General features: G+C 40.2%; 1 protein-coding gene across 1 annotated transcript in view; it reads left to right on the forward strand.

The window, feature by feature from the left end:
- Positions 1 to 26,027, forward strand: part of CNTNAP2 (contactin associated protein-like 2) — a 1,206,765-nt gene that overhangs the window by 789,589 nt on the left and 391,149 nt on the right. The window contains exon 11 of the mRNA XM_010581816.1: positions 7,679 to 7,785. Coding sequence (XP_010580118.1) covers positions 7,679 to 7,785 — 107 coding nt within the window. The remainder of the gene's footprint in view (positions 1 to 7,678; positions 7,786 to 26,027) is intronic.

A 26,027-nucleotide genomic window follows, 5' to 3' on the forward strand; every position in this document is an offset into this window, starting at 1 on the left:
ATTATATGCATCTGTGCACAATTAGGTTAGAAGTCAGCAGCAAATGAAACTAGTTCGGGAATCATTGTGAATCTGAATAGATTTTACAGTCCCTCCCATCTGCCCTTTGTGTTGTCTTGCATATGCAATCCTCATTCTGTCGCTGAAAATCTCATAGTCATTTTAAACAGTTGTTACATTGTAAGAAATAAGAAAGACTCTTACAGGTCAGATCAGTTGGTTTTACTTTTATTTAGGACACTCTGAAAATCAGGGAGTCTCTGTGGAATGAGTAATTTTAGTCTGATGTTGGTACAGTAGGACTCTGCAATAGCAATGTGTCCTTAATTGGATTATTTTATTATTCAGCACTACTTTTACCATGGTGAGTGGAATGCATTCTATTGCTCATTAAAGAGCAATATCACTGCAAACAGGTGTATATGTTTAGAATATTTTTGTGATTTTGTTACTAGTTTACACTTGGTCTTTTAAGTAAGCTACATATATTCAGTGATTCAGATTACCAGCTGAAATCATTATTTATTGCTCTAAAAAATTATTGTTCTTGTATGTTGTTTTATAGACCTAATCTGTCATGGTCGTCTTGAACAGTCAGGTAATCCTGTACAGTAAAAAAAGGTTAAATTTTAAACATGTTTCAATAGTCTTTGTGTGGGTGTAAGTGAAGGTAGATAGTGACAGAACATCATACTCAACAAGGATAGCAGTATGCATTTTGAAGGATCTTGGCAAGAAATGGTGGTAAAGGGTATGGATTTTAAGGAGATGTTTGGAGGCAATAAAAAAGGCAAATAATGGAAAAATACTGCAAGACCATTGAAAACAAACTGATGGTGGTTAGTTCTGAGGCAGAGAAATGGACAAAAAAGCAGAACAGAAACAATTTGGGAGAGAAATGAGAGGTGAGGTGTGATCAGGAGCAAGATTAGATAGGGATTTGATGATGAGAAGGAAAAGATTGAATTTCACGTTAAGAACAATTCACCCCAAGTTATTTTCCATTGCAAAAGGCCTTTAATGTTTTGTTCTGCTCTACAGAAATTCTCATGCTGTCATTATCACTGTAGCATTTGAGTTCTTTTCAGTACAGTAGTGGGCAATATGTGTCAAATATCTCTTGCGTGTAGTTCATTCCTTCCTTTTGACCTCTCAGGTGGAGGAGTAGTTGCACAGGTGAATGTTTTGTTTTGGTGGTGTTTCTTGGCTTGGTTGTTTCTAATTTATATATACAGAAAGTTAGTTTATATTTAGGTTATATCTACACACAGGCTGTATTTTGCACTTACAGTAGAGATGGGAAGTGTGAAGGGGAAGCGGAAAAAGAAAGGAAAAAGCAGGAAAAAAAGGGAAAGGTCTGTGTTATACAGTGGAGAATAGTGAGACTTGTGATGGTTCTTCAGTCCTGAGGGACTTTATTTAACAGTCTGTGTGTGGCCATCTGGACATTTGGCTTCCTGCACAAAATAACTTTTTATCTTCCTGCTCAAATGAACTGTAAACCTAAGAATTGGTGTGAATTACTATATACCTTGGGCACAATTTGCCTGGGGAAGCTAGTTAATGTATTAAATATCCCTGCCCTGAGGGATATAGTCCTCTAAAAAGACTGAGGTAGTGACCAAAACCTGTTGATTTACAGAGGTTAAATAGCACAGTCATAACACTAAGAAAATGTAGTCACATAATGAGAAATTAAGAGATTGAAAGAAATGCTGTTTCTTATGGGATATGAAAATATCTGGATTAGAAAGGAGTCTGGAGAGGTCTCTGAGGCCATTCTCCTGCCTTCAGGCAGGACCAAACATACTTGGGTCATTCCTGAGGTATGTTACTTTGAGTTGTTCTTAAAATACCTTTTACAACTAATGAACCTCATTGTTTCTTTGCCCTTACCCTGTGGAAATTTATAATAGTTTGTAACCTTCCTGTTCCAAACAACTTTTTGTACAGTTGAAAATCAGTCATTGCTTGCTTCTGCTGAATATGATGTGAGGATTTCTTCATGGGTCTTTCATATCACTCTCCTGCTTATACCCACATTATGAGATCCCTTTTTCTTCTTTTTTTGTTTTTCTTATTGGCAATAGTATGGTGGGTTGACTTAGGATCACTGTATCGTATGTGGAATTCCCCAGATAACTTTTTGCAGAATTGCTGTCTGGCCAGACATGCCCCGATCGTTCCTACCTCAGTGTTGGACTTCTCACATGCTCTGGTTGTATTAAAAGTCTTTCAATCTAGTTTCTCAAAATATTTTCTGTTTATAATCTACAGTCCTCAAAAGAGCAGCCACTCCCAGTTTCATATCTTCATACAGAAGAAACACCTCATATCAGTCCCAATTCATTTGGTACAGGTGATTCCTTATGTTTCTAGCAGATGCAGGGAGGCTTAGGCCAGATAATCCCATTCTGCTCCTGGTTGTCATATTTCCTTGGGACTCACAGGCCATTCCCTAAGATCTAACATCTGTATATCCTCTCATGTGATGGGGGAAAAGATCCTTAGTAAAGATGGCAGGTGGAAGTAGCCTGACTGACAATAAAATAGTGTGTCTGAACCACAGTGCTGTTCTTGGTTGCTCCAAAGGTGCATTTGGAAAAAAAGAGTGTTTGCTGCAGACTATGTGAGCATCCTGTTCCCAGTTTTCTCTCTTGGACAGTCTAGGGGTGGGGAGAAGCTTAGTGGTTTACTAGATATTTGTATATAGCATCTCTGAGGAAATGTTAAATCTTCAGGCAATGTTAAATCTTCAGTGCATGGATAGACCATTTGTATTCTTTGTGCAAAGCATATCTGGACAGACAGTGAGGAAAAAAGTGTAACATACAGTTTTCCCTCATCCTGCTGAAAGATCAGAGTTGCAATCTGTAGTTTTATAACAGATTTTTACAAATAACTTTATCCAGAATTGACTATGGATAAAGTGTAAGGGACGCCAGTTTTCCAAGTGGTGGTTTGGAGAAATACCAAATGTACTTTTAATAAGGAGGGCATTGTTGCACCTCAGCAGGAAAGGAACAGAATGGCATGGGTTTTATTTAGGAATGGAAATTTGGTCTATTTCTTCGGTCTGTGTTGTGTAGGACTGGAAAAAAAGAGATATTTTAGAGGATACAGTTACAATTTTTAAGATAAAAGGAGGTGAAAGTCTGAGAGTTGGCTTCTACCACAGCTGAAAGCAAGGCAACAATATCTACACCAGTTATCATTGAGGAATATTGCTGCTTTTCCTCAGATTAAATATTGCTAATGAATCAGCAAATAACAAAAAAAATGGAGTAACAATTACCTAGGATAATAACAGAGTAAGCAGGCACCAAGAATACACCAAAACTAATTAAATAATAATTGGGAAGATAGCCCTGTTTCATAATACTAACATGTCATATTGCAACCCTAAAAAAAAAATAAAATAAAAAAATAGGGTACCCTCATGTAATTTAACAAATGGAAAGAGAGAGATCCAGATCACTAGACACCTATTAATCTGACTTTAGTAGTCTTAGTAAGCTTTTGAAGAAATGAAGGAAAGAGTAATCAAATACCTGGAAGTAAAAGGAAGGTAGAGTAAAATGCAGCAGACATTTATCAACAATCAATTGTTCAGGATTAACCTGATCTCTTCTGATAAAGCACAGTAGTTTTTTCTCAGACAGGAGATATGCAATAGATCTAGCTTCTCAGATGTCAATAAAACATTTGATATACTGTAATGATGGAAATTATTAGCTAAACCAGGGAAGATGGGGTTTGAGAGAGGAATTGCAAAGTGAGTTGTGAACTGGCAAGTGAAATTGCCTCACAATTTATACTGATGGGTTAACAGCTGGCTGAGAGATTAGAGTTGCTCAGAGATCAGTGCCAGAGTTGATCCTGTTTAATGCTTCGACCTTGGCTTAAAATTAGGAACATCTTGACAAAATGTGCTGATGATACAGATTCAGCCTAGAAAAATAAGCAGAAGGATTTGCATGACATCATGGAAGTTATAGTACAGAGTAATGCTGTTGACAACAATAACAAGAATTTCTGTATAAAGATGGCTGGAAGTGATTGAAGAGAAGAAGGATGGGAATGTACTGAAGGTATTTAATGTATTGAACAATCTCAGGATGACTTTGAGCCACTATTCTGAGGTAATCAGGAAAATGCTCTGTATCAAGCAAAATAAATTCAGTAGAGAAATACAAAAATGTTGATCTGATTCCTCCAGAATACTCATTAGATCACAAGTGGAAGTGGGTGCAGAGCTACAAGGAAGAACAACGATAGAAAAATCTGTTTTCCAACAAGAGACTTGTTTTCATACAAAGACAGACTGAGAGAAGTTATGATTGCTCTCTACAAAGTCATCAGATGTAAATCCCAAAGAAGAACAAAAAAAGTTGTTTGAGACACAAGTCAATGTTACCAAATAAAATACCAAACAAAACAGCATCTGTAAACTCTCTATGGATAAATTTGGGGGTAGAAATTAAAAGAAAGTGTATCACACTCGAAGCAATGAAGTTCTAGACCTGCCTTTCAGAAGGAGCCATAGAGCAAGAAAGTTCTCAAAATAGAGTCAGCAAGATTTTGTAAGCAGCAGTACTTAAAATACAGGTATCCACAATGGGAAGGGACACAACTCAGTGACTAGGAACTTACTTCCAGTTCTCTGTTTCTTGGCAGCTTCTAAGTTCAGAGCCTGGTTCAGGTGGGAAGTGAAGTTTTGAAGTGATTTTTTTTTTTTTTTTAATGTAATGGAGCCTTATTTCTAAAAGGAGACTAAAGAATGGAATTGCCTAGAAACAGTCTTTTAATACAAATGAACTACAAATAGAGCATGTGTTGGTTTTCAGTGTATATATTTTGTGTGTATACTAAATGATAAGCATAAAGTAGATAAACTATATGATTGCATATGCTTAAATAATTTAAAAAATACAAATTTCTTAACAAGATATATATGGAAATACACAGGCAAGGTACCTTCTATCTTACCGGTATTTGTATCTTACTATCACTCTACGGCAAGAAAAGTGTTTGAAGGATAATAGAGTTTACAGTTAGAAATTATATTCCTCTCAATACCTCTACTGAATTCAAAAGGGGTTTTTTTCATAATTTCTACATTCTGGTTACCTAAAATTTCCTGTAAACTCTATTATAGTGGGTAAGGTTTGTCCAAAAGTGGACAGATGAGCCGCAGATTATGTTAAAGTGTGCTAATGGAATTAATAGGAAATAAATCTTATAATTCTGTGTGATAAAATAAACTAACAGAAAATTGAGGGTGGGGGGAGGACTTAAGGAAATGATCCAGTTAGCGCTAATATTAACATATTGTTTGCTCCCTGTTTCTAACTACATCATATTTAGAACAGGGAAAAGCAGATGGGTAAAAAATTGTGCAGATGCAGACTAGGCTAGTCCAACCATCATACTAGAAGTATGAAATTAACATCAAGAAGTTTGCTGAATATCTCTGGTTTTATGACTTAATATGCTTCATTAAATGATACAGATAAATATCTGTTTTTCATATTTCCCTAGATTAAGTCATTTACCTCAGTTATATAGTCAATAATGCAGCATCTTCACTAGTTACGCTACAATAAAAGTTATACCACACTAAAATGTGAAACTAGTTACTAGCATTACATGTGAGACTTCATATAAATAGCTGGCAAAATTCACACAGAAAAATGTTTAGTTTGGTCATTGGAAAAATACTTTTAAAGTAATGTGTTTTCTTCTTCATTTACATTTGAACATACATCAAAAGCAGTTATTTTGAAAGGCTGGAAAAAATACAAACCCATGTTTAGATTTAGGAACTTTTGTAGATGTTTACATCTTTGAATAAAAGTTACTTCTATGAGATTTTTTTTGAAATGTCACTGCTGTCTGCTTTCTCTAATTTTGTACCCACCAGGTATGAATTCATATAAATTGTTAATTGTTTGGATGTTTAGAAATGTGCTATTGTATGCTCTTGTTTTTCTTCTGTGGTGTTGAGAACACAACAGAAGGTCACGACCTATTAGCTGAATAGCTGTAATCAGCTCTATCTGTTCATTTGTTCTGCCACACTTACAAAACTAAATTAATTCACTTAAATGATGTTGAAAGCATAATTTATTGAACTGTGATAATTGTCTCAGGTAGTTTCACTCTTTTATTGTGAAAACAAAAATTTTAAATGCTTTGTTTCTTGCTTTAGAAGAACATTACTTTAAACACTGTTTTTAACCATGCCAGTATTTTGAGATCTTTTTGAAAAAGAAAGAGTGGGTAGTCTTGAGTACTACAGGCTGATACAGAGTGTAACACATCTATATTGTCTATATTCTGAGGTACTTGTACTGGAATGCCTAAACCCCAAAATCTTTTATGAATGTGAATATACAATGTTCAAGTCTCTAATGCGTATCATGACATAGATTATTCTTGGTAGTTGTCATGTATGCCAATGCTGTTAATTGGAACTTGAAGAGATATGAGACTGTAAGCTTACAGGGGGTTCACACAGATAGTTTCAGTTCCAATAAATTGCTACATGGGAAAGGAAAGCTGTCCTTGGGTGTTATATAATATTGTTAACTATCACAAGAATATGATGAATCTCAGATTTATCTTAGAGATAAGGATACTTAATTTGTAATGCATTTATGAAAATATTATAATTTGTTTTTCTAATAGGGGGTCTCTTAATTTTCATTTTTAATGTCATAATAAAAAAGTGTAGTTCATAAATTAGATTTGGCCAGCTCAACATGAAAGAAAAGCTCCTTTAGTTCTTGATCAAAAATGCAGAGCCTGTATTGAGTCTGACTGTAACAAATTTAATAAGAAAAAAACCAATTCTTTGAAATGATATTTCAAAGCCCTGTCAAAGAAAAGAAATTTAATAGTGTCAAAGGTGAAAGTACATGGTAATCCCCATTTTTAACTATCTTTGATAGAAAAGAAACTGGCCAGACTCAAATCTTTGAAATCACATTTAGATAATATTTCAAACAATAAATATATGTTCTGCTATAACTTTTTTTTCGGTTCAACTTTGTCTTTGTATTCCTTCTACTCTCCAGCAACAGTGTAGCTGGAGAAGAAAAGCAGGTGGGTGGGAGAAAGGTGAACGCTTGCCTCAAAACCCTGTGAAGAAAAAGCTTTTATACTGAAACCTATTGTTTGTTTTAATAATGCAGCATTAGTAACTTCCATCCTAGCCAGCAGGCAATCTGCCTCCACTTTATCCCATTGCTGGTGATAGAAAGATAAATAGCAACTCACTGGCATTCTTTGACTTTCAGTCAACTGTGGGACTGGAGTCCTTGAGGCATGACACCACCGGCACAGCAGGAGGAGGTGTGACTTGTGATGTCTTTTTGTTTTGACAGCTAAGTACCAGTCCTACGTAGCTTAGAACCCTAGTTTATGATGGGTGAATGTATCCCACCTTTATTGTGCTTTTTTGCTGTTTGTAAAAGGGCTGCAGCAGAGCCTTGATGAATCATCTTTTGTGCAGTTGTGTGTTCAGATATAAATTCTGTTAATCTGTTTAAAATAACAAGGATTAATTACCAGACAAGGACGGGATACACTGCTTGGGCAGCTCAAAATTTAGGTATGTGTAAATCTTGGTGCTCATTTAGGTTTTTCTTTCTGTCTTTGCATCTCATCCTGACAGGTGTGTGCCCAATCATTGTGAACACGGTGGCAAATGCACCCAGACGTGGGACAGCTTCAAGTGCACTTGTGATGGAACCGGATACAGCGGTGCCACTTGTCATAACTGTAAGCCATCCTGCCATTTATGAAATTGCAGAGGAGTAGGGAAGATGCTGGTGTCTTTTGGTTGAGACAAAAAGTCAAAGTCTTCCTCTCAGGTTGTTAAAGGTCCTTAAACCTTTTCTGAAAGGAGGTATTGGCTTAATCACACTCCACCTTATCTACATACGGATATATTTACATAGCACTGTGCTGCACCATGCAAGGGACCAAAGCAATACAGCTGTCTTAGCTGGGTGTACTGAGCAAACATATTCTCAGCAGTTCCACACTAGAGTTCCAAATGGACACAGTGAATCTGCCCTAAGCCGTTGGGAAGAGCTGCTGACCGCTGCTAGAGAGATGCTGGTTCAGGTTGCTAATCCCAAAGCATGGTTATATACTGATTATTGGCCATTCTAAAATCAAATTATTTACTCTGTTATTTTGAGTTTCTCAAATAAGAATATTTCCTATGAGCTCCACATGCCCTACACTATTAAAGCATGGAAAGAAGAAAGAGAGGTGCAGTTGTTCTTCCTATAGGTTCTGAACAATGTATGCTGAGTCAGCACCTTATGTCTTCTGTTCCTTCTGTTGTATGCTAAAAATGGGATTTTCATCTGCGAAGTGTGTTCTAAAATATCTAGAAGATGCAGAAAACATATCCAGTCCTTACTTTTCTCCCTTTTTTCTTTAGCAAACAACCTCCTAATATTGAGGAGAGAGTAAAAATGTTTCTGAATAGGTCAAAAGTTAAATTTGAAGCCAGTATTTATAGAGTTTAAAATTTATATTACTTTACTATTTACCTTAACTACAGCTGTGTAAAATTTTACAAAGATAATTGCAGAATTCTTTCATTTTTAGCCAAAAAAAACCCAAATCAATGAGAAAATTTTGAAAATCCACAGTTTTCTGGATTTCAACAAAAACCTATTCTATTTTTAAACATTGTATTAATGTAAAAGGGAATGTATTTCATATAATAACTATTAATACATATATAAATATTGAATGGCAAACTTCTCCATGGTCTGGCTACTGAACTGGTAAAACTGAAAGGGTTAAATGGCAAATGAATGCTTACTAAAGGAAGATATTTAAAGTACCAATGCTTGGAGGAGAAGTTTCATGGGCAGCCCTTTCTCCACCAAAAGTGAATGTGCATAGCGATGGCATGGCTGCATGAAATCTTGGGAAAGAAAACACGGAATTTACAGTGATGCAGTATTTTGGTGAAAAAAAGAAAAAAATTCATATATTTTTCTGAAAGTATAATATTTTTAGAGCTTTGGCTGATCTATTACAGCCACATGGAAAATATGATTCCTATGCATGTGATAGGCTGTTAAGATGTTTAACTGCAGAAATGCAGGGATGGAAGCTCAGTTCAGTAAGTATATTTTATCTAGAGAGCCTCTGAAGATAACTATAATCTATTAGAGGAAACTGTAGCATGTTAGATCCAATAGCCTGCCAGAGGTGAGACTGCTGCAGCTGCATTCCCCTAGGTCTAACCAGTAGCAAGGCTGTAAATGTATTCCCAGTAGGGATGTGCCCACAGAGCAGAGCCCATATACATATAGACGTGGCTGACCATACTGATCATAGGGCACGCACATGAACGCAGCACCAACGGCCTCATCCTGCTGACCTCTCTGACTGAGCAGGGTGCATGTCCACTAGTGAGAACAGTGAACATCCATATCCACACATGTTGGATCCCTCCAGCGGCTCAGCTCAGGCACTCAAGTCATCCCCGTGGCTGGCCCTGGATCCCAGACTCTGCAGTTGCTGCTGCCTGGACACTGGATGGCCCAACAGGGTATTATTTGGGCTCCCCCTCCTGCCCTTGTCTGTCTGTGCTCTTTATGGTTGAGCAGATGAGCTTTTAAGACACAACCTAACATAGTTTAGCTTTCTTCTTGAGTCCCAAAGAGAAGTAGCAAGGACAAACGAATGGCATCGCTTCTCTGAAATCACATTTATTACAAAGAAAAGAAATAATAATCCAAGGATCCATGAACATCTCTCTTAACAGGATTTTCACCTGCCTTTTATGGATAAAACAGTACAATAAGGCAAGTAAAAGGCACTGCTGGACTGCAGTATCAAAGGGGGGATTTGGAGTATATTGTCCCATCTTTAGCTATGGACTGGATAAAGTGCATGGGATTACAGCTGTCCAGGTCATTTGGAGACACACTGTTCAAGAACCTTTACTTTTTTTAATTCAGGCAAAGTTTCTAACTTAGATGGCTAAGCTTTTGTTTTGTTTTGTGTTTAAAGAACATAATTTTAGTTTTTGCCATGTGTGTTGCTGTACTTTTAGAAGTCTTCTTTCTTACAAAATGATGGTGACCAGAAAGTTATTTAATGGATAGACATCCTGTCAGAATATGTGAAGTCTTATGCCTTTCTGGAGTATAGAATTTAATGGCACAAAAAAGTGAAAACCGAAAATGACAGCATCAAGCTATAGACTGAGACAACCTTAACTCTGCCTTTATTCAGCAGGCAATAGCTATCAGTATTTACAAGAGCATGTTCCAGTATTAGGTACAGCTGCAAATGAGGGGATTTGTTGAAGCTTGCCAAAAGTTGTAGTTATACTGTCCTGAGGTCTGAGGCCTCAGCTCTGCTATGATGATACTGACCCTATCTGTCCTTTCCTACTTTTGCAGTGTGCGTGTATACTCAGACAGATTGCTGTGCTGCCTTTTGCTTTTGAGTTCTGATGTTTGTGGCAATAGTAGTACAGAAGAGATGCTGGGGGAGGAGGGAAGTTGGAATGATAACTGGTGTGTGGTATAAAAATAGCTGAAAGCAATTTTAAACAGCATTGCAGGTTGTATGAAAGGCTGTAAAATTAAGCAGATGTCATGATTCTATGGAGCAGAGAAGTGTTCAAGTGCAGATAGCACTTGTTCAGTACTGTTTTACTTGAATAGAAGGCTATTTTACAAAACAAATGGTATTACAGTCTACAGTAAAATATGTATTTCTTTTCTCAATGTATGTTTGTGTGGTGGGTATAACAAAGCATTTCTCAAAGAGGTTGGAGTCAAGACTACATTAGTGGATATTATAATTCCATAGCTGATGATTTTAATGAGTTTGAATTTTGCTGAAGTTATAGGAACAAGATAGTTCCATTACTGAAGGGTTTTTTTCAGTGAATTGATTTTGCTTTGGTCAGGGAACTCAACACTTTCCTGAGCTTTTGACCTGAAACAAGGCAGGGCTTTGCAGCCTTGACTGAATTTCAGATCGTGGTTTTAAGTTCCTTTGAAGTTGAAATTCAAAGACAAACTCAAGGGATAAACTCCTTGAAGTGAAACAGAGAAAAAAGTTTGCATGACATTCTTGTGAAACAAAATGGCTTTGTTTCAAACAGGTCTGGTCATAATATATTTATAGTATGATAGTGAAAACAACAGTTAAGTCTAGAGAGATGGAGAAGTATGTGTCCTGGAGCTTAGACATAGTAGAAACTATAAACCAAAAATAAACATTTACAGAAGGAAATTTTTCAAATAAATAAATCTGAAATAACAACTTTAATTCTTATTATCTCTCCAGTTGTGTAAATCAATTACACACATTTGCCACTTTAAGATCATGAAATAATTTGCTTTTCAGAATAGGACATTGTTACAGGAAGGCTCTTCATCTTTCAAAGACACACCAAACTCTCCAAGCTCTGTGTCCGCTATCTTGTTATTTGTCAGAGGCTTAATCTGCCATTCACAGAAAAAGATGTCTCTACTCCACAATAATTTGTTTGATCCAGCTACAACTGGGTGCCTGGAGCTCAATGGTGAATTAACCAGAAATACTGGAAAGTTGTATCTCTCATTGCATGGTAAATATCTGCCAGATTCCTTTCGGCGAACAGATACTCCGTGCCCAAGGGAACGCTGTGGCCTGGCAAATATCAGACTACAGCATCAATTTCATCATTAGACAAGACTAAAAGTTAAATGAATGTATTTACTTAAAAATAATTATTTACAGTGATGAAACAGTTACAAAATTATTTTAAAATTAATTATTAGGGTTATAATTAACAGTAAGTATCATCCTTACTAGCTTTGTTGTATCAGCTATATTTTAATCCCCAACTAATTAACCTCTACAGCCTACCAAAGGCTGACCTGCCTATTGTTCTTAGAGCAATATCTTTCCAGTCTATTGGTAAATGGTTCCTAGAGCCTTTGAGAACAGGAGCTCATTTTCCTTATTACCTCTCATCTCCATCATGATCTTCAGGTAACACTGCTCTGCTGCACTTTGTGTGAGTTATACATCTAGTTTTAGGCTCTAATGTGCTTCCTGGTGTTTACAGCTTCTTTAAAACAGAGTGGTATAAATTTACGAATTGTGTAGCAGCATAAATAATGATCATTGAAGCTTCTTTGTCTCAGATTTTTAATATATAGCTGAATGCATGCTTTCTCTGGAATCTGTATGTAAGGGAAACACAGTAAAGGACTTAGAGAGTTTACCATGACTATGATGTATCTACCTACCATCTCCTGCACAGACTTTGTTAGATGTAGCAAAAAGCCAGGAGAAACTAGTTTGATCATATTTGCCTTCTTATGATTTCCAGTAGCAAAAGAGTCCCAATTTGCACTTAAAAAATTAATCTTAATTATATCAATTTTTACTCACATGAGAGACAAGTTCTATTCTTCTTTTACATTCACCTTCAAACAAACACTGTCCTTACTTTTACAGGTGTACAGCCCCTATTCCTTCAAGAATAGTGGACAGGAAAGGGTTTGCTTATAAATCTTCAGTTATTCCATAGAAGGGACTAACATCCAGCTCACACTCTGTTGCCTGTTAGATCTGTAAAAGCAGTAGGAGAAATAAAAACTTACATATTCTTGTCTCTAAAAGGGGCATTAATTGCATCAGAGTATACAGAGAATAAAACTCTGTTGAGAAAGAATATACACAATTTTTACGTTTTTAGATTGGCAATGTGCTGTAAGTTTTTTCAAAATAAGTATTTGAAACAATCTAGTGATTCTTAGTTTCCATATAATGGACCTTGACCTCTGAATTCTCTGGCTTTATCTCCTCATAGCTTGTTGTGAATAAATGTTACCTTTTATTTTGGAACGTGATTCAATGTTAATGAAGAATAAAGCACTAATCTTGTCTTGAAATGATAAATACATTAAGTGTATCTGGAAGTCTAATGGGCATTGATATTTTTTTCCAGGAATATTGACCTTCTCCCCAAAATGAAATACTGCTTTAATAATGAGTTTAATAGTATCTAGAAACACACTTCGAGTAAGAAACATTTGTTACACACATTGTAGAAGCCATGATAATTTGGATTCCTGATTATTGCCCAAATCAGTAATCAGAAACCCAAATTTAATCTGCATAGGCTGTGATCTTCAGAAAGACCTCTATCTATTAGTTTGTAATAACTGATTTTCCAATATTTCCATAAATGAGGAAACACCTGAAACACTGGACTTTTGTCCTGGTTTCAGCTGGGATAGAGTTAACTGTCTTCCTAGTAGCTGGTACGGTGCTATGTTTTGAGTTCAGTATGAGAAGAATGTTGATAACACACTGACGTTTTTAGTTGTTGCTAAGTAGTGTTTAATCTAAAGTCAAGGATTTTTCAGCTTCTCATGCCCAGCCAGCGAGAAAGCTGGAGGGGCACAAGAAGGTGGGAGGGGACACAGCCAGGGCAGCTGACCCAAACTGGCCAACGGGGTATTCCATACCATGGGACGTCCCATTTAGTATAGGAACTGGGAAGTGGGAGTGGGGAATCGCCGCTTGGGGAATAACTGGGCATCAATCAGCAGGTGGTGACCAATTGCACAGTACATCATTTGTACATTCCAATCCTTTTATTACTACTGTTGTCATTTTATTAGTGTTATCATTATCATTATTAGTTTCTTCTATTCTATTAAACCATTCTTATCTCAACCCACAAGTTTTACTTCTTTTCCTGATTTTCTTCCCCATCCCACTGGGTCGCGGGGGAGTGAGTGAGCAGCTGTGTGGTGCTTAGTTGCTGGCTGGGGCTAAACCACGACAGCTTTCTACATTTAGGGTCTAGATAGGAAAGGGTGGCATAGCAGTAATATTTTCCTGTCAGCAATTTGGGAAATAGTTCCATAGCAAGAAAGCAAATACGTAATTTGGCAAAAATATGCTCTGAACTTTACTTTAGGAAAAAAAGAAAAGAAACTGTACAGATGTATAGTCATCCCAAACAAGCAAAATATGGTTTTCCACTTCATTGGAGACTGGGGGAGTTTTGAGATCAACACGGTTATTCTTTGTGATCTCAAACAGATTTGTTAGAAAAGGCAAAGAAAGGCCTTGCAGTTTCACAAGCATATTAATGCATTATTTGATCAGGAAAAAGAGTTATCTTAACAAGTCACAGACTATGTGTATGGAAGCTTTTTCCTTTCTTACAGTTTAATAGAGGGAAGGGGAAAATGTGAGTAAAGAATAGAAAAACACTTACAAAAAAGGTGTCTGCTGTGATTAAAAATAAGCAATGTTGCAGGCTATCTTACTTGTTGAACCTGATCTGAATGAAATAAGCCAGACTGTCCACTAAGAGTAAGGTTGTTTAGGTTCTCATAAATCAGGTCATATAACTATGGACACATAAATGAACTAATTATTCTCAAGAGAAGGTACAGGCAGCCAGAGTGCCTCCAGGCAGCAGCAGAATAGTCTTCTTCACTAGGTAATCTGAATGTGGAGTGTCATTACTGACAAAACACAGGAAAAAACCCTCTAAAGATTCTAACCTGATGATGAAAGTGGTGTATATCATACTGGGTGCTATTGAAAGGCATTTAAAGGATAATGCAACCATCAGGCACAGTCGACATAGGTTCACAAAGGGAAAGTCCTGTCTAACTAATTTAATATCCTACAGTAAGGTCACCCACCTAGCAGATAAAGGGAAGGCAGTGGATGTAGTTTTTCTGGACATTAGTAAGGCTTTTGATACTGCTCCTTACAGCATCCTTCTGGACAAGTTGTCCAACTGTGACATGAGCAGGTAGATGGTGCGCTGGGAGAAGAACTGGCTCAACAAGAGTCAGCAGTGTGTGCCCTGGCAGCCAAGAGGGCAAACCGCATCCTGGGATGCATCAAACACAGCAGAACCAGCCAGTCAAAAGGGGTGATTATCCCACTGTATTTAGCATTGGTGCGGCCTCACCTTGTTTATTGTGTGCAGTTCTGGGCCCCACCATTTAAAAGAGATGTTAAGATGTTGAATGCATCCAGAAGAGAGCAACAAAGCTGGTGAAGGGGCTGGAAGGCATGCCCTCTGAGGAGTGGTTGAGGACTCTGGGTTTGTGTAGTTTGGAGAGGAGGAGGCTCACTGCTCTCTACAGCTTAGTGAGGAGAGGACGTGGAGAGGGAGGTGCTGATCTCTTCTCCCTGGTACCCAGTGCCAGGATGTGTGGGAATGGCTCAAAGCTGCATCCATCAGGGGAGGTTTGGACTTGACATGAGGAAACATTTCTTTACCTAGAGGGTGGTCAAACCCTAGTACAGGTTTCCTGGAGAAGTGGTTGATGCCCCATGCCTGTCAGTGTTTAAAAGGCATTTGGACAACACCCTTAATGCCATGCTTTAACTTTTGGTCAGCCCTGAAGTGGTCAGGAACTTGGACTAGATGGTCGTAGTAGGTCCCTTTCAGCCAAACTGTTCTATTCTACTCTACTCTACTCCCTGCATTCATGAGAAGTTGAGTAACGAGACCATTATTTGCCTGAAATGCCACAAGTTCTTCAGCTCCAAAAACACTTTCAAGGATACAAATCAGAAAAGTTACAAGTGGAAACAGGATTTGATTTTATTTTATGTTATTTTTCTGAATCAGTTTCAGAGCTGATTCTCAGAAGAGTTAACAAAATGCACACATGTAGCCAGGAGCAGGCTGATGCATTCCTCAGTTTAGCTTGAAAAAAATCCTTTGCAGTCTGGCAAAGGACAGCCACAGAGCCACAGAAAGTAGCAGCAGGAATACAGGCCAAGCAGTCCCTGTTTCCTGAACTGAAGAGTGAGAGCTTGAAGAATGAGCATCAGTACTGACCACACAAAAAAAGAAGAAGAAGAATAGGTGTGTGGTACCGTGGGGTATTTTCCAAACTATGACACATTGATGACAAGCATACTTTTTGCCTTCCAAAACTTGCCCCGCCGCTGTGCTTCTTGGCCAGTGATGATGCATGAAAAGCACTCTTGTGCCTGCCCTGTGCTTCTATTGCATGCAGGGACAGCTGGAAAGTGGCAGCTTCTGATGGGGCAGCAAGCTTGGAGCCCTTCCAAGCACAGGCTGGTTTGCGCAAGCAAGAACCCCTGGGGAAATGGAGCCAAGGGAAGAGCAGAGCTCGCTGCTGCTAAAAAATTGCAAGAAGCAAGAGAGCCCGACAGAGCCAGGGCATGAGTGGTTCCTTGGAGGTGCAAGAGCAGCAGGCAAGGACCTACCGAAAGGGCCCAGAGGAGTCCTGAGAAGGGGCTGTGCTCAGTGCTACAGGGTACAAGAAGAAACCCCCGGGACCATCCCTTGGAGCCCGTCCTGGGAGCCAGAAGTCTTCCTCCCCACGGATGTGGGGAATGAGGGACACCTTCATAGACCATGAGCAGCGGGCACCTAGCCACAATGGCCCAAAGCAGCCCTGGCAAGGGGCCGTGCTCAGTGCTGCAGAGGAAGACAAAAAAACCCCTGGGGACACTTTCTAGCCCTCCGTGGGTGGAAAAAGCCTTCCTCCCCCCAGCTGCAAGGCACAAGAGGCCGTCTTCACGGTGCATGAGCAGCAGGCAGTAGCCTAGCCAAAACAGACCGGAGGACCCCTGACAAGTGGTCATGCTCAGTGCTGCAGAGGAAGGCAAAAAACCCCCGGGGACCAGGGCCAATCTGCCCTGGGGGAAAATTCCTTCCTGACCCCAGAGCTGGCGATCGGCTGTTCCCTGAGCATGTGAGCAAGACCTGCCTCCTCATCCCACAGGCTGCTCATGCCTCCCAGGAGATGCCCAAGCCCTATTCTCCCTCAACCTGAAGCCATCTCAGGGGCTTCCAAGAGTGGCCAAATGCCCTGGTCTGATCAACCTTGGGGGCAAGAATCCTTCCTGTGCCTTTGGGCCACCAGTGGGTGCTCCAAAGCACCGGGACCCCTGGCAACATTTCTGCATCCCATTTCTTACAGCTGCTGCCCCTGGCTCCACAGGTGATGAGGACAGTGAGCTCTGCAGTGCTCCTCAAGAAGGCATTCCCTTGGTCTGGCCATTGCTTATCCAGCTGAAAAGGCCTGATAGCCTTGGGCACCTCCAGGGTTTGGTGGTTCTTCTCATCTCCTGAGGGGCTTGCGTCTGTCCCTGAAGATTGAAGCAGGGTTTCCATCCATCAGATGGGCTTTGAACGTGGCCCTGCCAGGAAATGGTGTTGCACTAGAGAACATCCAGCAGCCCGTTCCAGCCTCTGGTCTTCCTCCCTCAGTCCCCACCAAGTAATTCCACCAGCTCCTCAAGGACGTCGTCTTGGATGTCTTCAGGCTGTCCCCGGGCCATCTCTGGCAGCGGGGCACGGGAGGCTGCCCCTTTTATACTGCCCCGGGGCGTTGTGACTGCTGCACTGCCGGGTGGTGGCACTGTGACACCGGGGTGACGGGGCCCCCCACGCGCAGCCCCTCTGCCCAGCATCCTTCGGAGGAAGGCCTTTGGGGTGCTGGCCCCAGGGGCTGTCCCTGTGCCCAGGAGGCCCAGGGGGCTGTCCCTGCCCTTGGTGGCCATGCACTGGGCCAACTGCTGGGCGTCCCTGTAAATCCATCTGGACTTCCAGACTATGTAAAGAAGGGCTTTTATACCATATACATTCCTTTGGATGTGGGGATGCCAGAGGTGAAAGAAAGGCTTTTGGTTCCCTCTGCATGAACTTTGCAGAGACGTAGAGAACATGCAGGATTTCCTCACCATTCCTTATGAATGCACCAACTGACATTTGCTACTACCCTGCTTATGGTGAGGTCTTCTTCTTGGAAAGAAGTCCCAAGTTGTTTTGTGTTCTTGATCATCTTTTTCCTTGTACTTCAGTAGCTCTTTTCCTCCTTTGGCCTTCACTCTTGATATCTTGCAAGAAAGTGCTGGCAGCCTTCTCAGCCTTTCTCTTGCTGCTTCTAGTCATCGTCTTCTGTAGGCCCTCCATGCCCCTAATCAACTGCTTGATTTGACTTCATCCCAGACAGAATGTATCCTTCTTGAACCTGAGGAATGAGAAATGTCCTTAGTGCTGCACGTGAGTTCTCACCAGGACTTTGCACAATACTTGCCTTTCCTATGTAAATATCTTGCCTGACACACAAGAATGCATTTGCTTATATCTCTTTCATGGCTCACAGTCACCCTGTGATCTACTCATGCCTCCAGGAATGCTTGCTTACTCCAATGTTTCCAAACTGGAGCGGAAACTCGTGGTGCTCCACCTAAGGTTGTGTTACCTGCAGTTCTTCACACGTATGGCTTATTGATGGAGGGGCTCTCTCTTCTGTCAGAGCTTCAGCTGGTATGGAGTATGGGGGCCATAGAAACATACCGTGAGATACAGCTTTTCCTGGTTTGTGGATGCCATGAAATCCAGAATATGATGTGGACAATGAATATATCTTTTAGAGAAGGCAGGAAGCCTACATGTCTTGAACGACGGTTCACTGCAATCTAAATTCAAAAGACCTGAGCATGAGCTTCACTGTTTCAGACATTTGATGGCATCAAAGCATGAAGGGTGGAGCCTGAGAGATGCATTAATGAGGCTTTCACACATCAGTAGCCTGCTGGAGTCCAGCTCCACGCAGTCACGACCAGCAGATCCAGCCCTCCACTGGCCAGCTGAGCAACGGACGGGCTGGCTGGGTGGGCTCTGAACATGAAGCTGGTGGTGTCTGTCTAGTCACTTTCAAAATGGATGTCTGCCTCCTAGGAAAGAAAATAACCACAGCTGGCATTAACTGAGCTTCCATTTTGGACCTTTAATTCGAGAAAGTGCCAAATCAGCCCAGGCGCTGAAAAAGCGACAAGAGACAAAATGCTGGTGGGTCAGTGTGATGTGGTTTGTAGCACTGCTGTCTGTGGGGCTATGCTTTACTCTCCCGGAGCATGAATAAAGGTTACTGAGTTTTTAAATGAATCCTGCAGGCCTTTCGTGAAGAGGAAGTTTGTTACTGGTAATGCTGATACGGGCAAGGAGTTGGCTGGCCAGATGTCCATCTGACACTAAAAGGCAGCTGCCTGTCTTTAAGAGTCCCTACGTGCCTGGAAGATAGCTGCAAAGAAGGACTGAAGATTTTAACTTTTAAATGCCCACCTAAGAATGTCAGTGTGATGAAATTACTGATGATGTCGTCAGATACAAGGGAATTTTTTCCTTAATTTATAATAGACATTATGAAAACCAGCTAAAACCTAAGTTTTGAGTTACACTTGAAAACAAACTTGTAGTCCGTGCATTTTAAGACCATGCTTTGCTCTTTGCAAAGGACCCCACAAGGCAAATGCATGTGGAAATAGCACATCCTGAAATAATTAGCCATGGCTATACTAATTCCATTCCTGTAATGTGGGGAACACAGTACAGGAATGCAATCCCGTGAATCGGGCCCCGCTATTTAAAAAGGATGTTATGGTACTTGAATGTATCCAAAGAAGGGCAGCAAAACTGGTAGGGGGCTGGAAGGCATGTCCTCTGAGGAGCGGCTGAGGACATGGGGTTTGCCTAGTTTGGAGAGAAGGAGGCTAAGGGGCGACCTCACTGCTCTCAACAGCTTCCTGAGGAGAGGACGTGGAGAGGGGGGTGCTGATCTCTTCTTCCTGGTACCCTGAATACCTATTCTATTCTATTCTATTTGAAAAATAAGGTAGCAAACAGCAAGTATTTCCCCACCCCGCCAACTTTCAGGGCAGCAGAATTGACCTTGCTATACCTAGCAAGACATCTGTTTAAGGGAACTGTAACATATTGAAATGTTTTTTCTCAGTATATCACAACCTTTGATTATTAACTCTCAGGTCAATATGGAGAAGGTGTAATAATTTGATGGTCAATACTACCAGCTGTAGACTAGAGTTGTCTCATCTGTGCTGAGAAAGAGACTTGGATTTATGTCATTAAGGATTTGATGTTGATAGAAACTGGTTTTATGTTTCAAGTGCAATATGCAACCTTCAACATTAAAACCAGAATAGAGTTTCTAAGACCTGTAATTAAAACCTAACTCTATGTTGATATAGCTCTGCCTTAAGAAAGAAGAATCAAACAAAAATGTATCCAAGAGGATAAAATTGGAGAGAACTATTTTTCTCTAGTACATTTTTAAGGTATTGTTCCTATCCTGTTCCTTAAGTACTCTCCTTAAAATTGGAAGAATAAATTTTTAAAAAAAAAAGAAAAGGAAAAAATGAAAAGGAAAAAAAACCCAAATGTGCAACTTCCCAATGAAAGGTACTGAAGTAAAATTTGAACAGTCTTTGAGGAAGAGCTGAAGTTTCTCAGGAAAAGTGGGAAGGGCATCCTAGCCTGCTGGGTAATAAAACGCTGAATGTTTGCTAGCTTGCTGAAGAAGAAGTGAGTAAAAGAGAGGTGTTTATGCCAGTTGGGCTTTCCTCATATTAGTTTTTATTCTGACTCTCAAAGGATCCTCCAGTGATTAGTTTTCTTTCACATCCTCTGCTCCCAAGGATGTGGAACCTACTAAAGGAACCTACTAAAGTTTGGGTGCATATTACCATACATGTCTTCTTTATAAGCCCTATTTAGTCTTTTCCTGTGAGATGAAGGAAATAAACCGTTTATAAATTTTTTTCAGATACAATTATGACAAAAATCATAGTGTGCCATTTGATGTTTTGGCCCTCACTTTACATATATAATTCCCAGTAGTGAAGATTATATGTTATGTCAAGTGCAAATATTTCTAAGATGTATATAAGCTTACACAGAATGTCCTTCAAAATGGTATTATAAATAATTTCTAAGTTAGGTTTTGACAAATCCCCCATATAAGAATTTCTCCCCATAAAAGGTAACCAAAAAAAAAATCATAGCCAAGTCTCAGTCACATGTCTAGCAAGACATCCAAATTCTTCTTGTTCCATTTAAAATTACTCTGTGCATCAGCTGGACTGCTGAGTTAGTCTTGGATTTGGCTGTTTCCTCAGAATATCTCCTACCAGTCACTTTTGATTTGGATTTTTAATAAACCTGTAGGTGAGTCACTGGTAAATGTCTCCTCTTATGTCTGGGATTTAAAGTAGTAGTGCTTGAAGGCTTGACTGGGTCAGGCAGATGATAAGTTTTTGCACAGCAGAGGCTGAGGAACCTGAGAGCACTATTAGGCCTTAATTGCCCAATAACACAACTAGGTCCACTCCCCACCCCATCTGCCCATGCGTTTGGAGGGCTCGTTGCGGCTGGAACTGGGGCATGCTGTCCTGCCCTCAGCTCTCCTGTCTCCTGCTGTCCTGGCTGGGCTTCCTGAATGGTGCCTGCACCTGGCCTGTTACCTCACCTTGCCTGGTGGTCTCCTGGGCTGTCAACCCTGCCCTGACCCAGCCTGGGGACAGCAGGATGGTGGGATGGCACCCCGTCAGTGAGGGCACAGCCTGTGCAGGGGTCCTCTGCAGCTCCTGACTCATCCCCCTTGCAGAACAGCTCCTGCTGCTTCCTAAAAAGACATAATACCTGTAGAAATGTCCAAAGATTTGTCTCTTCTTTCTTTCTTTCTTTCTTTTTTGTATACTTTTAACTTAACATTCTGCTTAGATTCCAGAGAAGTGGAGGGAGCAATGTATTGCAGATAACACTTAAAAATGCACGGAGATGCTAGCTTTAAAGCATTGCTTCCTCTGCGCAGAGTGTTCTTGGATGCTGCGGTGAGTTATGCTGTGCCAGGCAAGTGTTACACTCTTACAAGGGTTTGAAGATCAAATGATATTACTCTCACTGTTGGCCCAGGTCATACCCACGTTGGGTTTGTGTGCACATCTACACTGCTTGCCACTTCTAATGCTTAACATGAAACAAACATTGTCCTGGGATTCTCCTGCTACTTGCTCATTTCCTTTGCAGGAAACACACTTCACTCTTAAGCATATCTCATCCTTGGATCTCCTGTGTGCACAGCTTTCTCAGAGCAAATTAGATCTGTTGGGCTAGCTACTATATGAGACCACAGAGTGGATCTCTGGGTGTCACCACCCGGGCTGGACAGACCAGGGAGTCATGTTGAGTTTGAAATTCCCTCAGGCTAAATTAAGGTGAAACGACACCAAATGATCAGTTAAACATTTTATTCATGGCAGAAGCAAACTGAACTTGGGAGGCATAACAGTAGGTGGTGGGGTTTCTCACAACAGGAGTTGGCATGAAACTACCTCAGTGAACCGTGTAACCTGTGGTAACCACATACATCAATTCAGGGAATAAGGAGAGCCCTCCCGTTGAGTCACGAGGTTCAGAGCAGACCCCCTTGCTTTCTAGACTCCTTCTCAGAGAAGGGCCTAATGGCAGCTGGATCCACTCCTAGTCCCAGACTTGGTCAGCAGTTTTGTGTCTAAAGAGATGAGGTGTAGGGATTATGGAAAAGGAGACAGAAAGCGAGACAGAGAGAGGAAGAGGAAAAGAAAAGAGAAAGATTTCACCAGTCCTGGGTCCAGCATTGGTCCAGTCAGTCTAAAGGTCCAGTTCCAGTGGGTGCGCGCGCGTGGGGCTTCAATTCGTGCCCTTTTATCATCTTCTTGCCCCTCCTTTGGGCGGGCACTCAAACTCATTAGGCTAATTAGGTGTCATGTATGGTTTGTGCTTTCAGAACCTTTGGGAAATGGGTCAGTGGGCTTAGGGGTCATTTGGGGAGTAATTTCTCCTTCCCTACAGACATGACCATTGTTTGATCTTTGGCCATGCAGAGTGAGCTGCCCTGGCGTATCAGAACAGCAGATCAGAACAGGGAGCTGTGCACCCTCCGCACACCCTCCCTGTCCTGTTGCTGATGTCCTGTGCTGATCGGCTTCTTTTCACCTGTGGTTCCTTGCTATGCAGGGTTTGTTGTTATGCAGAGTTCTTCATTAGGCAGAACTTGTTCCACCACCATGTTTGAGACATTAACTCTTTTAGTCTCTTACACCAGGTATGGTCACAGAAGAGGAGATCTTGTCACTAGGTCCTAGGAGGATCATATTGCCACTGGCAATGTGAGCAACACCTCAGTTGTGTCTCAGATGAGCCTTCATGCCAGTCCAATTTCTGACTTCACTGCCATTGTCATCTCGGCAGTTTATTTAAAACCAACCAGCAGTGGCCTTTATGTGTGAGAGTAGGCATGCCTCCCGTTTAGAGTATAGACTGAAACACCTAGCATGTCTTGCATAGCTCACTAAATAGTCCATGGTAAGGAGTGGCTTTTGTCCTCCACTAGGTGAGGCTCTATTTGAACTAGTAACTTGGGATAAGAAATTAAAGACTTTGCAACCTACCACAAAACCTAGCGTTCAGCTCTACTCCCATTATTTGTTGAGAGCTCTCATTAACTCCTGTGGCAGTTTTATTACAGCCAGGCTAATAACATTTAGTCTTGTCAGCACTGAGCCTTGTTATCTTTGTAAGGAAAAGCAGATCTTTATTAAAAACACCAATTAAAATCTATTTTGAATCAGTAAATTAAAACATGTTGCTTCCCTCTTCTTTCTTTAGTCCTCTGTTCTTGTTACTTGGATGTTGGTAGGATAACGAGTGAACCTTATAAATTCGCATTTCATGTGCAAGCTCTGTAGGAAGAAGCCTCTGTTGGAGTGACAGAGGACCACAGATATGATACCTTAGAAAATTCTTTCTGATGAGATACATCTGTGTCTCTGACTTGTGCATCTCTGTTCATAACTGTTATTCTTACTATTGATGGCTTTCAGCCTTTGTATGCTCAAGGAGTTCCTTAGATGGTTTTAAAAATCACTCAGTGTAAGTTTCTTTTTTCCAGTGAAATGGTATTATGTTTTTAAACAAATTTTTGAAATTAAATTCAGGTTTTGATTTCTTGTGCAAAATATGTAGTAAATTATATAGGAAAGATTTATCATTTCTGTCATACCAGGCTATCAGACAAATTATGGAGACTTTCAATGTGATTAAATAATGGCGATTATTTGATATAACTGAAGGGACAAATGCCCAGTATGACAGGGTTATGCACCCAGTACTAATAATGAAAGGACACTTTTAGTTGTTTAAATTTAGTTCTCAATTGTTAAAAGATGGGGCGGGGGAAGACACAAGATATTAATTTTTTCAAATAGGTAATAAATTCGCTGTACTTAGAACTTTGATAGTTTAAGCTAAGTTGATGGGCACATCATATCTAAGTGGATATAGTACTGTGTTCCCAGCCTATTCAACCCTTGAGTCCAAAACAAATTCTTTTTTAGCATTTACATATTGCATTGTCCTTGTGTGCACGAGGGTTTACCAAATCCTTTTTACATAATCTTTCTGAGCTTAAGCATATAAGCATATGTCTTACATGATTTTCTCCATTGTGAAGATATGGAAGAACCATAAATACTTTTGTGCTCAGAAACTGTATTATGTAAGACATTCTTATGAAAGAATATTGTGTTCAAAAGACAGGAAGACCGCTGCTTTTTAATACACTTCAAGTGGAAGATACAGCCTAGTCAGAAATGTCCTGTATTTTGAGAAGGCTTGGCACAAAACTGTCTCCCTTTCAGTTGTCCTGTGGGGATTTGTGTGCAAGGCTGTGACAAACTATCACCTTGACATTTCTGAATGTTTGCCAGTGAAATGTGATGTTTCAGTCAGCAGCATCTTGCATGAACAAATCTTGGATTCCAGAATTGGGCCTTCTGCAGAAAGCAGCATTGTGATAGTTGCCGCAGAAAGGGGCCCGTGCACATGCAAGAATCTGATTTTAGTGAGATTGGGCAGAGGTTCAGCAGCCTGTATGACTGCTGAATGATTTACACAAGACTCCCAGATCTTGCACTGAATTCCCATTAACAAACTGAGAATTTCCATAAGTAAACTGGGCAACATATGAACATACTGGGCTGAGTCTCTGTAGTGGAAAGCTGACATTTTAAGGCATGCAGGGGGGCTTTGCAATGCCCATTAGCCTTGTTCATGGAAGACAGATTGTTTTAATTATATGAAAGAAGGAATGAGAAATAACACTGGAAGCCCAAGCTGCTGAGTTTTGAAAACATGAAAGAGGAGCTTTCAGTAGGACAAAGTTTGAGTTGCTCCCATCCCCCCATCCTCATGTGTTTGAGGTGATTTGCCTCATTTGGGCTGATGGAGGACAGCTGCTGTGGGATGCACTAATGAGGATGAGGAGCTCTGTAGGGATGTGAATTGGGGAGTACAGTTCCTCACCCTTCTACCTCACCCTCTTGTGAGCTGATGTTTGTGTGTCCCTGATGAAGGCTGTGGGTTTTTGAATTGCTCCTTGAGGATCTCTGCTTTAAGACTCTGTATTTGTGACCTGAGTTAAGTAAAGGAGATTCCAGGACATGAATAATACTGCATTCAAACTCGGCAGCATGAATGTGTGTCTGAGCATTGCTGACTTGGAATAATGGGAAAAAGGTGAGCTAGAATTTCTGAAATCTCTAGAAAAAGGCTTTTGTCTTTTACGCTCCTAGCATCCTCTGGGAAAGCACTGTCAACAACTGATTGTTCTCAGTCAGCAATGTCAGTATCAATTTATTCTTCTCCTCCTTTCCCATACTCTGTATCTGAACTAATCAAATGTTCAAATTTTGCTCTGTAAAATATTATTTCTGGGATGTTTCTCTCTTTGCTGTTGAGAATAGAGATTCTCAAAGCCTGTTTATAAAGAAACTACTTTTGTTTACGGAAGTTTAATAAAAGGATCATATAATCAATATGCTATCTTTCTAAAGAGGCTAATCTCTTTTCCATTAATGCTTTTCAAAGGAAATGTCATCATAATTTATAATAGCCTTTGTGGTTTCATCTTCTATTATTTATTACATGTTTTCAAAGGATTTAACATAATGCATTTCTTTTGTAAGGTTGCAGACTATTATTAAATTACCTCTTTTTTTAATTAAAATATAATTTTAAAATGAGGGTGAAGTTGTTTGGTTTAGTCTGAGATCTTCATGTAATTTTTCATGTGAAACATATAAGCCCCAAACTGCTGCATTTTTGAGCTGTTCCTACA

Source organism: Haliaeetus leucocephalus, unplaced genomic scaffold, assembly GCF_000737465.1.
Source record: "Haliaeetus leucocephalus isolate CR32 unplaced genomic scaffold, Haliaeetus_leucocephalus-4.0 Scaffold808, whole genome shotgun sequence".
Lineage (NCBI taxonomy): Eukaryota > Metazoa > Chordata > Aves > Accipitriformes > Accipitridae > Haliaeetus > Haliaeetus leucocephalus.